The 16,980-nt window shown below is 34.8% G+C and overlaps 1 protein-coding gene across 1 annotated transcript in view; it reads left to right on the forward strand.

Annotated features, from left to right (window-relative positions):
* The first annotated feature begins 5,643 nt into the window (after nucleotides 1-5,643).
* The window catches only part of LOC131051505 (26S proteasome non-ATPase regulatory subunit 4 homolog), a 39,407-nt gene continuing 28,070 nt past the window's right edge, over nucleotides 5,644-16,980 (forward strand). Inside the window, exons 1-3 of the mRNA XM_057986065.2 lie at nucleotides 5,644-5,880; nucleotides 5,990-6,103; nucleotides 6,222-6,327. Of these exons, the coding sequence (XP_057842048.1) occupies nucleotides 5,869-5,880; nucleotides 5,990-6,103; nucleotides 6,222-6,327 (232 nt within the window). The 5' untranslated portion in view covers nucleotides 5,644-5,868. The remainder of the gene's footprint in view (nucleotides 5,881-5,989; nucleotides 6,104-6,221; nucleotides 6,328-16,980) is intronic.

Genomic DNA, 16,980 nt, shown 5'->3' on the forward strand with positions numbered 1-16,980 from the left:
ATCCAGATTTGAGAGCAAATCCATACTCGTATCTCTTAGGAGGCGATAGGTCGCTTTGTCATGGTTTTATCTTTCTTTTTCTTTTAATTTGCTAACCATGCTTGTAATGATCTATTGAGTGTTTTTGTGTTGCAGCTGCAGGTATCACACACATCACAAAGCACAACGCTTCCAACTAGAATTCTAATGGAAGGCTATATAGTGTGATTCAACATGGTTATTCAAAGGGAGAAAAACTATTAGGGTTGAAATTTGAAACCCATTTTTGTAGGTAAGTAGGTTTTATCCCATTTTGCATACTTCATTTGATGGATTGGATTCCCCATCTTCTTTATTCAAGAATATGATTTCAAAGAATCCTTCTAGAAGGGATTTTAGTACAAATTCATGTTCTAGATTCTCTTTGCCCAAGATTCTATGTTTAGTCCTTTGAATCTTCTAATCATCATTGCTTTTGTTAGCATGTTGATATCCTATTAAATTTCTTTGTTAAATTGATTTTTCTTTTCTTTTTACATGACATATTATAGAGAAAAATAGAGGCGAGAGAGAGAGAGAGGGGAGGGGGAGAGGAGGTAATAAAATAACAATACTTACATTGTTAAAGTAACATTTTTTTTTTTTCAAAAGTTAATTAAAATGTGAATATATTTTTAAAAAATAAATAAAAAAATTAAAAATATCCAACCAATTACAATGCTTGTGATGTGTATATGAATACTTGAAAATCATTACTACAAAAGATTTATCCTTCTCGTAGGAATTTAAATTAATTTCTTTATTAAATTACTCAAAGAAAAAATCTCATTGTTTACACTATTTCCTTATAAATAAGGACAATTATATATTTGTCATTCTATTTCAATGCTTTGGAATAACAAGATTTTCAAGGCAAAAACTCCTACCAAATTCCTAACACTTAAAAGACAATGGATTGATAGTGGTCATACACAATACTAAATTCTACATGTCATCAAAGATTCCTCCCAAGGCACATAAAAAGATATAAATAGAGAAAATATTTTAAATCTAATGTATTAATTTGTAAAATTATTTCATGTATGTCAAAATCCTTAATAAATAAATAGTTTTCCATCTCTAATTTTTGTTTTTTTTAATCTATAATTATATAAAAAATTAGCTACAAGAAGTGAATTCTAATAATCTAAATGTATTCACACAAACATTTTAACTTAAATTGGATAATCATTTACACATTAAATTATGATTAACAATTAAATTTAGTATTGTGTCATAAATTGTATCCCTCTACAATTTCACACCCATTTCGGGCTCACTTTGATGGTTGTGTCTCATTCTTCTATTTCATGTTTGATTATGCTAAGTCCATGGCCATTTCTAGAAGCCCAACGCTATCCTATCCTAACTGACCATGATTTTAGCTCAAATAGCCAAGACTATGACACCTAGTGACATAGACCTCCTCGACTATGACACCTAGCACCATGGTCTAGTCAATTTGGGCTCAAATTGAAATCATAATGATCAAGAATTTTAGGAGTAGGAAAGTGGTTCTCAATGTCAGCCTTCTTCAAAATTTCAACTAAAAAAGGTGTTAAGTTGTGTATAAATACAACTCCATCCCTCATTTGAACATCTATTTTTTCAAGTCTACAATTCCTATCACTCCAATTTGACATTCAATCAAGTATCTTCGAGGCAATTAAGGAGAAATATGAAGTTAAGCATGTTGGAATCAAGGAACACTGAGAGTGGGGGGGGGGGGGTGATTCGATGTTCTACCGACAAATAAGCTTTCAAACTTGTTCTTAGATAACCATAAACAAATGTAGGAAAGTAAAATGCAGAAACACAAGATAATCAACCACAAAATCATAACACCAGGATTTTAACGTGGAAACCCAGAAAGGGAAAAACCATGGTGGGATCGGAACCCACAATATTCATATACTGTGATCAAGAGTATATAAATATTACATAAGGGGAATGCACTCACATTCAGGCACACTGCCTAGAACCAAAGGTTCAATTACAATACGTAAGTCTCATTGACTTACAAATCAATTACTGACTACAATGTTTGAACTCCAAAATAGCATCAAACTATGCCTGGATGAGTTTTGATTAAGTGCATAAATTCTAACTATTACACCTCTGCAACTCTGCTCTGTCCTACTTCTTAGTCAGCTACCAGATCAAGAATGCGCATGTGAAACTGCACCAAAAATGGTTTCTCGATCACAACTCGCTCATATCATCATCCAAAAGACCTTCTACACCGCTCTTATATATCTGCAACCACAAAATAAAACATTCATCAAGTCGGCTTGCACAATATGCAATGTAACATGTAACCGGGTGTCGGCTTAGACCGGATCACCAAAACATATGCGGATCCATCAAATGATGTCAAAATGACTTCTAAAAGTCAACCCTATCATTCCATGCACGAATCTCACCACCGCAATCATCACAATGCTTTCGAACCAAAAATGCTCTACTATTTTGAGATACCAGAGATAGATTACTGGATCATTTTCTCCACCAACTACAAAAATCCACAACTACCAGATAGGATTTCCAAGGAGAGTTGCCATCAATGACAACTCTGATCCATTATCTATGCACTAAAATCCATCGGATTAGTGTCAATTGCCAACAAAGCATTCAATCATTCAAGTTTAGCAATCATAATCAAGTTATGTGTTCCTCCACGAATGAAGGCATGCATTAACACCTATCAAGTAGCATCAAGCTTTGTGTGAGGCTTCAAGGCAAGGAGTTTCATATAGAGGCATCATTTGTCAATCCAATCATTTCCATAAGGCTTTCAACCTCTTCCCTACTAGGGTAAACTCTCTTTCAATCATCATTGTTGTTGTAGAAGTGGAAACACTTACTTGGGGTTTGATTTACACAAACCCCTATACAACCCAACATTTCTCTCCTTGTGTTTACATTTTATAGATCTGATTTTTGAAAGTGACATAATTGTGTAGAGTAGATTGAGACACACAATCCTAGATTTTGAACAAGTGAAAACCCTAAGACTAGTCTAGTTAGTTGCATAGTCCATGCTTTTCAGTTGAATTTTGGAGAGAGTGATCTACAAAACATCCTGATTCGAGATCCAAAGCCTTAGCCGACTATGATACTTGTAGGACCAAGGTACCTAGCTCCATAGTCCAGTATTTTTAGGTTCACATTTTAGTCACAGGTTCCTCTTTGTATCTCATTTATAGATATGAGTTTACATTTTGATTCACAATTCTTATCTGTCTGATTATTGTCTATTTTGCATATTTCTCATTATAATCATATCCAATCATATCAAATAAAAAAGATGAACAATTTATTAAAGTGCTTAGCTCTTCTAGAGGATTGAAGCCGAGCCTAATTGATTGTTTCTTAATGAAATGACATCATAAAGTGGAAATGGTTCCTAGTTTGCATTTCTAGATTAGAGACAACCATTTTCGTCATTTCATTTATATATAAGATATCTGATTTAAGTAATATTATTTAAATTAAATTATTTTTTAAAATAATAATTAAAATAAAACATAATATAAATACAACAAATATATATTTTTCTACAAACATAACACTATTTGTATACAAATATTAGATTATTAAAATCAAGAAAATCAATTTTGATAAATATTGACCTTAAATTGTAGGTTTAAAGTGAATATGACCTCCTTAAATCAAATTCATCAAAAAAATAAAAATAAATTAATAATAATTATACCAATTTTTTTAATTAATTACATTAAATTGATATTTTTGAAAAATATATCTATATTTAAAATATTTATACTAATTTAATTATAACATCTTGAAAAAATATCTTAATTTTTTTTTTTTTTTATTGAGCTGATAGGCTCTTTGTATGGGGTTTTTAAAACCGGAAAAGTGTCAGTATGTCGGTTATTGCTATTTCCTAGGGATCGTTTTCACGTTTTCCGGTGGCGTCGAAAAGGAAAGGCAAATTGTTGATGCATGGTTCTCGAAATTTGTTTTTGCAAACTCCCGAAATTTATTAAGAATTAAGAATGCCAGCCGAAACATCATGTCTCACACTGGTAAAAGTAAAACTGTTCAAAACTGTTTAAATGGCACTGGCTATTGTACTGCGCTTCTGAAAGTATGCAGTCCGGTTTGGGCCCACACCCCACTTCTCTCTCTCGCCGCATTTAATAAATTTTTAATTATATATTTTAAAAATTTTAATATATTTTTTCTATATTATTTTTTAAATATAGATTTTTTAACTGTATTTTATTTATACTTATTTTTATTATTTAATGTATTCTATTTATATTATAATTTTAAATTTTTTTAATATATCTTAAATTTTATATATTTTATTTATATTTTACTTAATAATTTTTTTTTAAAATAGTTTAATAAAAAAAATTATTATTTTTTTATTTTTAATATATTTTTATATAAATGTACAATATTCATATTATATTTTTTATTTTTCAATATATCTTTATATTTAATATTTATGTTGAAATATTGAATATTATTTTTAAATTTAAATTATTAACATTTTGGTTGTCATTTTATTGTCATTTATTTTAATATTAAATATATATTTAATTTTAATTTATAAAGTAGAGTTAAATATAAAATATTAAACATGATTTTAATTTAAAATGTAAAATTTATTAAACTATATTAAAGTTTAACATCATAATATAATTTAAATATATTAATCAAGGAAGATGTACATACTTGAAATTTGACTGCTATCTTCTCAACAATGAATTAGCTTTTGAGATATAGCAGAAGGATTGGTGACAGTAAGTCACTAAATCTCAACCTTTATGAAATATGTACATACAAAATCCCATTGATGCTGGAACTGTAGTTTGAAGATCTCATTAAAAACCATTGTTGTTGAAGCACAATTCTTCATTTTTGTTGGTCAAATCTTGTTTATGAGTGCTCACTGTTGATTAATATGCATACTATTTAGAAATATGATATTTATTTATGATTTCTTATATATATGCCAAAATATAAGACTCTTTAGATATGTTTTGCTTAAATGTTCAACCATATGCTACTAAATCTTGACGACTAATTACTCTTTTCAAATATTGGAAGTTCTGATATCACACTGCCTATAAAGATCTGCATAATAATGAATGCTCTATATAAATTCACTTGTGAACATTTCGCTTTTGGGTTGTTAAATGATATTATGTCACTTTAACAAATCTCTTTGCAGATCACACTGTTCATCCATTTTCAACAACATATGAATTTTGAAGACTAACAAATCTAACTTTGAATTGTGCAACTGTAGTGCACACCTATTCAGAAACCATCTAATTGTGGATGATACTTTTTAGTGTTGTACATTTTTTTATCAATGTTATTTTGTCAATAAATATAAAATAATTGCAATTGACAATTGATATTTATATTCATTTTTGAAAAATGTTTTGTTAATGCTAATTGTTATTGTATATTTTATTTTCGTAAAGTTCAAAAGCTCTTTATTGTATGTTACCAAATCACTACCCATGCCCTTAACCTTGCATACTTGATCGCCTATCGGCTTCCCGTTGCACGAAAATAAAGTGTGCAACCGCTAGTATATAACAATTACACCCAACAACAAAACCATAGCAACTCTTAAAAAGGTACAAGTGCAATCCTTTTGTTTTGCTTTTTCAAGAGGCGAAGAACACTCTACCTATAAGTAGAAATAGGTTTACTTTGTGTGCAAGGTAAAGTATAGATTAAAAGCTTTAAACAGAGGGGTTGTCGAAAAAGAAAAGCTCGGAGACGTTCGTTGAGGCCAGAGCAGATTTCTCAGAGATTTTCTATTCAGTTCATCTTCATTGCTACTTGAATTCATCCTCCACCATGGTGCTCGAGGTATCTATCATTCCCAAAATTTCAATTCAATAAAAACTATCCAATCCTTGCCCTAGGTAGTTTAATTCAAATCTATTTAGTAAAACACATTTCATGTGCGTGCTGTTAGGCTACTATGATATGCATCGACAATTCGGAGTGGATGAGAAATGGGGATTACAATCCCAATAGATTTCAGGCGCAGGCAGATACAGTCAATCTTATATGTGGGGCGAAAACCCAGGTTTGATTATTTTTATCACCCCATCTGTTCATTTTTAAGGTCCATCATCTGGGCTCTGTTGTAAATTGATTTAGAGAAATAAAAGTTTGATCCGTCATATGTTGGTTCACTTTTGCAGTCAAATCCTGAGAACACAGTGGGCGTAATGACTTTGGCTGGGAAGAATGTCCGTGTATTGGTGACACCCACAACTGATCTAGGAAAAATTCTTGCGTGTATGCATGGTGAGGGTTTTATTCATTCCCTTTCTACTTCGTATTTAATAGATTTCTTTTAGTTGCTTTTTAAGTTTTCTTTTGGTTTTCCATTTTTAGAATAAGAAATTTTTGTCTTTAGATTGGAATATATTGTTATGTAGGATAGGTTGACGCCACGATTGATTTTAATTCGAGAAGAGGTTCGTTTTTGAAGTTTTGAACCTTATCTTAAGCTTACTGGGGCAACCATGCTTAAACCTAGATTGTGGAGAATTTTTCTAGTGATCAAATCAGTTGCCAAAGGGCAGGGAATTCAATTGACCTAGGAATTACTCTTTTTCTTCCAATAGTAGAAGCCCAAAAGTCTTGCTCTTGCATACTTAAAGTTGGTTCTGCGTACTTGGGTCTATACATAGACTGGTCATTAGGTCTCAGAAAGGTGGATTATTGTTGTGGGAATCAGAAACAGCTACCAAATACAGTACTGGCATGATAGGGCTTTCGGTTGATTGGGGAATAGGTTAAAGATTAATTAGGCTGTAAGTGTATATTTATGCCTATTGAAGATGAAAAGAAAACAATGCTTTCGGCATACTCTGCTACCAGGGTATAACAGTGGGAGTGCCAAAGGCATTTTTGGTGAGATTGTATCACTGTATCATAACAAACACAAGGCCTAGTGCAGGGAATACGAAGTAAACGGAGATTTTGAAAAGACAGGGAAAATGCTATCAACGGATAAATATTGTAACTATTTTAAAACAATTTTGGTGAATAGTAAACGTTTTCCCCTGGCAGTAGTAAAGTGTCCTTGCTTGGATCAGGAATGCAATTTGGATGGAAAACCTTTTTTAAGAATTGGAATGTGGCTTCAGCCAACACAATGGTTGGACCATGTTTCCTTGGTTACTATATAATTATATTTTCAATATTGACTCAAGCTGGAAGTTTTGTAGATTGCTGTGAGGGTAGTGCTGGTATCAAGTTTTTGGGGTGATGTATTTCTGCTTGATTGGGTGTTGATGGTGTGCGTAATGCCCGTTTTTGTATGTAATTGACTGTAATGCGAACTAGCCCTGTTTCTTTTTGGGGAGTAGGAGGTTTTTTTTTGGTGATTTCTCAGTTATTTTGCCCAGTTTTGGCTTCTACATGGGGCATATTATAGCAAAAGTGCAACCAAAGTTATTATAATACACATAGTAGTTTTCGGATCTGGAGGTTTTGGTTTTGTGGTGGAGTAATTGTTTTTTTATCTTATGATTGGCCAACCAATTCTGGTATTTTTTTGGATGAGGACCACAACAACCTTCGTTTTACAGATCATTGAAAATACTTTACCATAACATAAACAAACCAAAAGAAGCTGAAATTTTAAAGAGTAAGAAAATCAGTTGATTTCGGAATCTATCTGATAAACTGATAGTGATAATCATAGACATATGCCATAAAAGGAAATGTTGCATTATGAATGACACATAGATAGTAGGAACATGGAGTAACCAGCTTAGAAAGTAGAGATATTATTTAACAGAAATGTTGGAAAGTTGGAAACTACTGATTACTAGAACTTTTGGACTTAAAATTGGCTGCACATCTTGATCCTCATCGATTTGTATTGGCTTTTTGGGCTGTACATTCCATTATGTTGATGGGCTATACCTGTACGGAAATGTCTTCTGAGCAATGACATGCAAGGCATTGTGTATAAAAAAAGCTTCCGTGCTCTTCAAGTTGTAGGTTTGTTCATCTTAACAAAATGGCTGAAGCTATATGTTGATCAGCTCTTAGCAGCATAGGAACTAGAAATTTGCTAGAAGGCAATGGCAAGTGGAGGCAACAATCTTCAAGGCACTTATAGTCACCACCACTATTTGACCTTTTGTGTGCCTCGCTGGTCTTCTCTGTATATGTTAATCTCTGATAACCATTGAGAGCATTATTTACTATGTTCTATCCTTTGATGTTTCATTTAAAGTGTTAATTTTCTTGGAGGCCTTAACGAGGCTCTTCTTTGCCTCATTGTTATCAGTGGGAACAACTTTATTGGGCATTTTTGTATGTCATCTTTTATTCACTGCATATGTTGTCATGTGTCAAGGTGTGTTTAACTTTTCTGACTTCTGCTGAATATGCTTGTGGTAGGTCTCTAGGGTGAGATCTCTGTCATGAATGGTGGCCTTATTCTGGGTAAACATGTTAACAATGCACTTGTACATCTAGCTTTAAGAATCTGCATATCTTATGACAATGAAAAGTTGGATACAAGATGTGTTGTAACTCACATTTGATCAAAACACATCACTGACCACAACCTCCTTATCGGTGGCCTTATTCTGGGTAAACATTAACAATGCACTTGTACATCTAGCTTTAAGAATCTCCATATCTCGTGACAATGAAAAGTTGGATACAGAATGTGTTGTAACTCACATTTGATCAAAACACACCACTGACCACAACCTCCTTATCCCATTTCCTTGCCCTGTCTTGGATTTTTTTGTAATGTCCCCTTTTCGAAATGGGATTTCATAATCAATAATAATAAAAAAATAAAATTATAAAAACATAAAAATATAATATAATATAATATAAATTTAATAAGTTTCTGAATAGTCAAAAGGCATGAAATGAAGAGTTGTGACTCTATCAAACATGAGGTATGAAAGGGAGAAGAATTCATTTGAAAGTGGACATTGAGGAAGGAAGAAAGAATGGGGCATGTGAATCAAGAGAGAACTAAGGAAGAAGAAAGGAATGGAAGAAAATAAGGAAGTGATTCTTTGAAAAGGCAGAGATTATGAAGGATTGTACTCTTTGTTAAGTTTAAGTGCTAAGATGTTAAACAAATTAATTAACCATAATCAGACTGTGAATAAACAGTAACAGTAGTAAAACACAAGACACAAGACACCAATACCCTGGGAAAACCTCCCTCTTGGAGGTGAAAAACCCAGCCTTAAACTACAAGATGTATTATATCAATGGTAGGCAATTACAATATAACAGACTTATCTCTGATTGCTGTTCTAACAGCAAGTTGCCATGATGATAGATGATGCAGCCCTAATCAGCAGTAGATGACCAAAGGAGTGAAACAGTAGAAGGTGACTTCAACAGGCTGAATCAGAATCTTGACAACTTCACTTGATAAGTCCTTGGGGTTCGCCAAAGTGCTGACCAGCAGATTCGCTAAGGATAGCAGAATAGATCGCTTAACATAGAGGAGCAGAGATAGGAAGAGCAGATCGCTATTATGCAATGTAATGAAATTGTATTTTAACTTCATCTTGAAGTTGTTATGTATATACCCTTCTTTTGGTGGTGGATCTCCTTAGGTTGGCTTGCAACAATATTAATTTATTGTTATATTAATATTTACCACGTTGGACATTTGGTCCAGCCCAATGCCTTAGCACGTTACATTTTGGGCCCAGCCCTATTACATATTGAATTGCCTTTCCCACGCCACATTTGGGTCTAGCCCAATAATAGTTACATTGAAATAATACATGCATATGTGATTTACATAATCCGAACTTAGCTAATATTTTCAACACTCTTTTAAAGGGTGGCAAGTGTTAAAGGTTGTGACTTTTTTAAAGGGCAGAAATGATGAAGGGTTGTACTCTTTTAAAGGCTGGTAGTTGTGTAAGGTTGTGACTCTTTCAAAGGGCAGAAATGATGAAGATTGTACTCTTTCAAGGGCTGGTAATATACATATGTTGTGACTTTGCAAAGGGCAGACATGATGAAGAAGTGTGTCTTCTCCCTCCCATTGGAAGATAATAATGGAGAGAAGGTTTCATTTGAGGGGGACATGCAAGGAATATCCATTTGGAAAATAAATTATTATTCTTAAAAGGCAGCAATGGAGGGTGGTGACCTAATTCTTATGAAAGTTGTTGACCCTTTTACCAATACATGCTAAAGGAGAAATCATTCCAAGCATTCAAGATCACTCAATCAATCATCACTCACCAATACATCAAATCAGCACTCAGTCGATCATCTCTCATCGCTCTATGTAGTCAACATTCATTTAATCATCATTACCAATATATCAAATCATTAAATCAGAGGAAATCATTCAATCATCCATCAATCATCGGCTAGGAATAAAGGAATCAAGCAAACAAACCAACAATCAATTCTTACATCAATTCAGTATGTCTAATATCATTCATTCAAACATCATTCAAACATCCATCATGCGAACATCCATCATCCAAACATCAACTATTCAAGCATCAACCATTCTATTACAAATCATTCGAATATCAATCATTGAAGTATCAATTATTCAAGTGTCAATTCATTTAACTATTATTAAGCATCCAATCATAATTCCCTCAAGAAATGATGATAAAGAGAAAGGTAATCTTCATATGTCATAGCAAGCATGCCACCCAAAGATGGATGGTTTGGAGGTCCTGCATTGCTCATGGGCTGGGAGGTGAATGAGTGCTCCTAGGCTTGATTGAGGAGGGCGGTCAACCTCCAAGGTGGACTGAGGGATCGAATGGATCTTAAATACTTCCATGCTCTCGCAATAGAATTTAAGTTGAATATTATAATGAAATTAATAGCAATATGGTGAGAGAGAAATAGAAGCTGCAATATAACATAATACGTGTTTCAATTGATTTTTCATTCAAACACTTTACATATTTATAGGATTCCAAAAATCCTATTTTTTAGGGAACAACCCACAACAACTCTACTAAATATATTGAGTTGTTTTAACAACTCAATGCAGACCCATACGTACCACTAACCTATTACCTATCTAACAAACTGCAACAAACATAATAATTAATTATCATGTCTCCTAACAATAATAGTAAGTTGTTTGTCAACAACTTAATATTATGACATTTATTTATAACACTAACTCACATAAACTCTAATTTATAACACCTATGCGAACACTAATTTCCAACACTCCCCCTTAGTGTGAACATGGGGTGAAAGTACATCATAATACTTGATGATGACACATAGTAGATCATCCTAAAGTATGAGTAGGGACATACACATCTACTCACAAGAAGCAATAGTGGAATTAGCCTCACAATGCTTAGTACTTTCATCCAAGGATAGGGACAAACACATCTGCCCATGGATCCAAGGATAGGGTCTAACGCATCTATCCAAGGTCTTACATCAAATTTGGATAGGGACAAACACATCTATCCAACATCAAAACCATGAACAGGGACAAACACATTTGTTCACAACAATAATGTTTGGGGACAAACACATCCAATCATAATCACCAGCTCATGTGACTGGGGACAAACACATCCAGTCATCTTGTGAATGGGGACAAGCACATCCATTCACAAACAACCAACAATAGTGATTGGGGACAAACACATCCAACCACTTTATCATCCTATGAATGGGAACAAACACATCCATCCACAATTTACAAAGCTTGAGAACCAAGTCTTTGTTGTCGCGTATGCAGCCACCATTTGAGATCATTGCCACTCTAAATCACAAATGATATGAAACGATTGCTGCTGCCACCTGGAAACTGATCTTGGCTTTAGTCATTTTGGCACAAATTGTTTTGTCACTAATGCAGTTTCACGACCTTGTCGCTAGTGACTGACGAGAGGTCACTAAATTTCCTCCAGCCTTCGGTGCCTCCATCCTCCAGTGAGTTTGCTACTTACTTAGAATATTTAAATTTGAGGCTCAATTTAGAATTATCCCCCCTCAAAATGGATGTCGCGGACAAGCGATAACGCATCCAATTACAATTGAAGCAATGACATCTTTTTTTATATGACAAATCATGACTCATTAAATGAACCCTATTTTACAACTTGACTTAATGATTCTTAAAGACACTAAAAAGATAATAACTAATAATGAAAACATGTTATCATGAAACTACAAAAAAAAAACTTAAACTTCAATCTAAAACTTATTGTTAGGCACCTTCACATTTAGATTGAGAATAGATCACCACACTTGTTGGATGTTCTAGCTGCTTTGAATAAATTACTAACCATCGCCTTTCATTGGAGCCCACCCTTCATGCACATAGCCAATGAAAACAAACACTTCTTGACATGAATGTACTCATCACAAATGGAAGCTTATACTTACTGTCAATCATCCTCCTCCTAAGGTGGTAATCTTTGACTACCTCAACTGCTTCTTTATCAAGCCTCTCCTTGTTTACAACAACCCATGGGCTGTAAAGCTTTATGAAGAGCTCAAAGCGAGGAAAGGAAGCGTTGAAATAATCCAACAGGTTTTCCAAGATTGTGCCTCTACCATTCGTGTTCTTAGAGCCAAAATTAGTTGTGAAGTCAATCAAACTCGAAGATGTGTGATGAACTTGATGAAATATGGCTTTATGCTTTATCAAACTTCTTCAAGATAATCTCGATTGCAACAGAAGTCGGCCTTAAAGATCACATGTTACTTCTGTCAGCAGATCCGTATGCAATGAAATTTAGAACTACTGTGCAAATGGATGTGCAATGAATTTGACATCAACTGACACCTTTGCACTCGCCTACTCATGGCTATTATTCTCACTCCTCCTTGTGGGACTTGCCTGCTATTCCTCTTCAACAAGTTTGACGATCTCAAATAGAGATTGTTGTATGAGACTTCATAAACTACCCTCCACCTTTAGAGAGATTTTGAAAAATCTCCTTACGCCCACGGACAAACAACATCTTTTACATTCGACTTTGAGGAAGAAACGTATGTGCTTTCATTGATGACTCTGGCCAGCTTGATTCAAGGTGTTGACCGATAGGGGAGATATGGAGATCGCAGCCAATAAGAATCATAAAGCTTGCAGCGCCTTTCAACATTGAAACTAAATGCATTTATCTACATTTGGCGCCTTCCTCTCTACCAACGATTCAATGCCACTTCAAGCAATTCTTTACTGTCTCACCGCCCATTTATCACTGCAACAATCCTCGTCTTCACAGAAACACAAATGTGACGCTTTTCTCATGTGGATCCTCTTGCCAAACCATCCTACATATGCTTCGCAGGCATACATGAATCATAATCGCTCATAATGGAAGTAAGGATTTCTCTGCGGACAGGGCAATAGACATCTCTGCCTCTAACCCTCCAACTCGCCAACATCTTAAATGGACACCAATCTGGAAAAAGGCGATTGAGATTTGACCAGATCAAAGCCTCCGACAACACTCATGGGACAAACATTAGTTGAGCCAATATGCAGATGTGTATGCAGACCACACGCACAACACTAGTGCTTTGGTACTTCAACTTTCTACACAATCAGAAATATGATGAGAGAGAAATAGAAGCTGCAATATAACATAATGCATGTTTCTATTCATTGATTTTTCATTCAAACACTTTACATATTTATAGGATTCCAAAATCCTATTTTTTAGGGAACAACCAACAACAACTCTACTAAATATATTGAGTTGTTTTAAGAACTCAATGCATGTTGAAAATAAATAACCAGTTTGGATTATACTCGATTAAATTTTAATGTTGCCTAGTGGCAATTAAAATTTAAATACATATTATAATAACTTAAAACGATTATAATAATGTAACTTGTAATCATATGAAACTGGTCCTATTTGGGTGTAATGTGCCAAGGCAACATGTAACTTGTGATGACATGATAGGTCAAGACCTATTCATGTAACTTGTAAATAGAATTCGAATTTCTTGTATTTTGGCGCCAAGTTCATTATAGCCGACTAAGGCAAATGAGCTACTTGTATCTCCTATATAAACAAAGCGATGTAATCCATCCTACACACCATTGATGCATTCATCCAATTCAGCGATCTGATCTGCAAGCAATTCAAGACACAACGAATATACATTGAATGCTTGCCATTATACTTTGGGGTCAGGGAACTCACTTTGGAGAATAGCGAATTCATTCTAGCTAAGTGAATCTAGTTAAGGGTGGCGATTATCATTAGATTGAAGGACAAGTCAAATTCTGATCAGAATTCAAGATTCAGATAAGTCAGTTTGTTCATGCCCTAAGTGGGTGAATTTGAACTTGGCTTTCCCTGGACATTAATATAATTTGATCTGAATCTTGTTGCTGGGTTTTTTCTCCAAGAGGGAGGTTTTCCCAGGGTATTGCTGTGTTGTTCTTGTGTTGTTTTGTATTGTTATGTGTTGCATTTTCAGTTTCAGTTATTTACATTCACTCTGATCACTAAAATTACATTCATTCGTAAATAGTTGTGATCAGATTTGTAAATCTTTTATTGTCTTTCAGTTTAACCTACTGTTCAAAGCTTAGACTACATGGCTTCTTCTCTTAGGACTGAAGACAGGTTGGAAGGTTCTGCGAATTACACCTCTTGGAAGGTTTGTATGATGATGGCCTTGAATGATCTTGCTGAATACGTTAGCAAGGATGCTGAAGAACCTACCGATGAAAAATAAAAGGAAGAATGGAAGAAGAAGGACTTTCGAGCTCGAAGGTTGATCATTGATTCCGTCAAAGACCAAATTGTGTCATCTATCTCCAAGATGAAGTCCGCTAGAGAGATGTTCAGCACATTGGAAAAGATGTATGAAGTCAACAACACTAGCCGCATTCTTGCTTTGAGGAATCAACTCTCCCACATCCGATTGGAGAAAGGGGAATCTATCACTTCCTACTTCATGAGAATGACTGACCTAAAGGATCAACTTTCAGCAGTAGGGAAGGAAGTTGAAGGCAACAATCTTACCTTGACTGCCCTCAATGGTTTTCCTCCAACTTGGGAACCATTCATTTAAGGAATCAGTGCGAGGATTGAGCTTCCCAAGTTTGAACGAATGAGGGGAGATTGCATCCAAGAAGAATCTCGACTGGCTGCTAAGGGGGCAATTAGGAACTCTCATGGAGGAGATCATCACATGCTTGCAGCCCAATCAGTCAAGAAGAAAGGTGGAAATTGGAAGAAGGGCAACTTCAAGAGGAATAGAGATTTCAGACCTTCAGCAAGTCATGATTCAAGGAAGAAGCCAAGAGATCTCTCACGCATTCGCTGCTTCAGGTGTGACAAGTTTGGTCACTATGCGAAGGAATGTCAAAATCAACTCAAGCAAAAAGAAGTGAATCTCAATGAGGTTGCAGAGCAGAAGAACAATGAAGATTTCCTCTTCATCTTTGCCTTGTCAAGTAATGTACCGACTGACTGCAACACATGGTTGATCGACAACGGCGCATCTAGACACATCACAGGCTATCGAGAGCATCTTTCAGACTTGATAGAGAAAGAATCCAATCTTAATGTGGTAATTGGTGATGATGCTCGATGTTCGGTAAGAGGTTTCGGTACTACTTCATTAAATTTAGATTCTGGTATCTCTCTACATCTCAGTGATATTTTATTTGTGCCTGGAATTAAAAGGAATCTTGTCTCCATTTCTGCACTAGAAGATAAGGGTTATCAATAGCATTTTCTGAGGGTAGAGTACTTGCGTGGCCTAAGAAATCGAGTTTTAAATCTGCTCATGTCATTGGTAATAGATATGATAGCTTATACAAGCTTTCAGCCAAACCTTTTCAAGCTCTCATTCACGAGGCTCCTGAGATTAGCGAACTATGGCACAGGAGGCTTGGTCATTTACACTTTCAAGCACTTCCCTCACTTGAGAAGATGGTCAAAGGTATGCCTAAACTTAGTCAATTTCATGATGATACTTGCAAAGGATGTGCCTTAGGTAAGAACACTAAAAGTCCATTTTATAAAAGTGAAAGTAGAGCTAAAGAAAAATTAGCACTTGTTCATACTGATTTATGTGGACCTATGTCTGTTGCTTCACCTAGTGGATGCCTATACTATGTTATATTCACAGATGATTTCTTTAGAAAGACTTGGATTTACTTTTTGAAAACTAAAGAATTTGATGAAGTATTAAGTAGGTTCAAAGAATTTAAGGCTTTATTTGAAAATCTATTTGGAAAAAGAATTAAAGTGTTAAGATTTGATAATGGAGGTGAATACACCTCAAGTAGCTTTCAAGACTTTTGTGTAGAGACAAAAATTAAGAGGGAGTTCTGTGTTCCCTACAATCCTCAGCAAAATGGGGTGGCTGAAAGGAAGAATAGATCCATTGTTGAAGCAGCTAAAGCAATGATTCATGATCAGGATCTACAAACCTTCTTGTGGGCTGAGGCATCTAAGATTGCAGTATATATTCAGAATAGATGCCCTCATCGAGTGTTGAAGAACATGACTTTTGAAGAAGCCTTCACCGGAGTCAAACCTAATATCAGCCACCTAAGGATCTTCGGAAGCCTTGTCTATGTTCATATACCAAAGGGAAAAGAGAACTAAGCTATAACCTTCTGGAAAGAAGGGCATCCTTGTTGGATACAGTGAATCTTCCAAAGCATTCCGAGTCTACACCTTAGGACAAAGGTACATTGAGGTAAGTAGAGATGTAAATTTTGAAGAAAATATTGCTCTGAAGAAATCTAAAGGTTCCTTGATTGATGATGATAAAGAACATAATGGAAATCAAGATATGGATGTTGATACTAACCCTGAGATTCAAAGGGATTCTATTGAGCCTTGTGATCCTTTTGAGCCTTGTGATCCAACTGATGGACCTAGAGACATTGCAGTTAGTAAGAAGAGACCACTTTGGGTTAGGACCACCATCCAAGATGCCAAAAAGTTTACAGCTCCCCAA

Source organism: Cryptomeria japonica, chromosome 11, assembly GCF_030272615.1.
Source record: "Cryptomeria japonica chromosome 11, Sugi_1.0, whole genome shotgun sequence".
In the NCBI taxonomy this organism is placed as follows: Eukaryota; Viridiplantae; Streptophyta; class Pinopsida; order Cupressales; family Cupressaceae; genus Cryptomeria; species Cryptomeria japonica.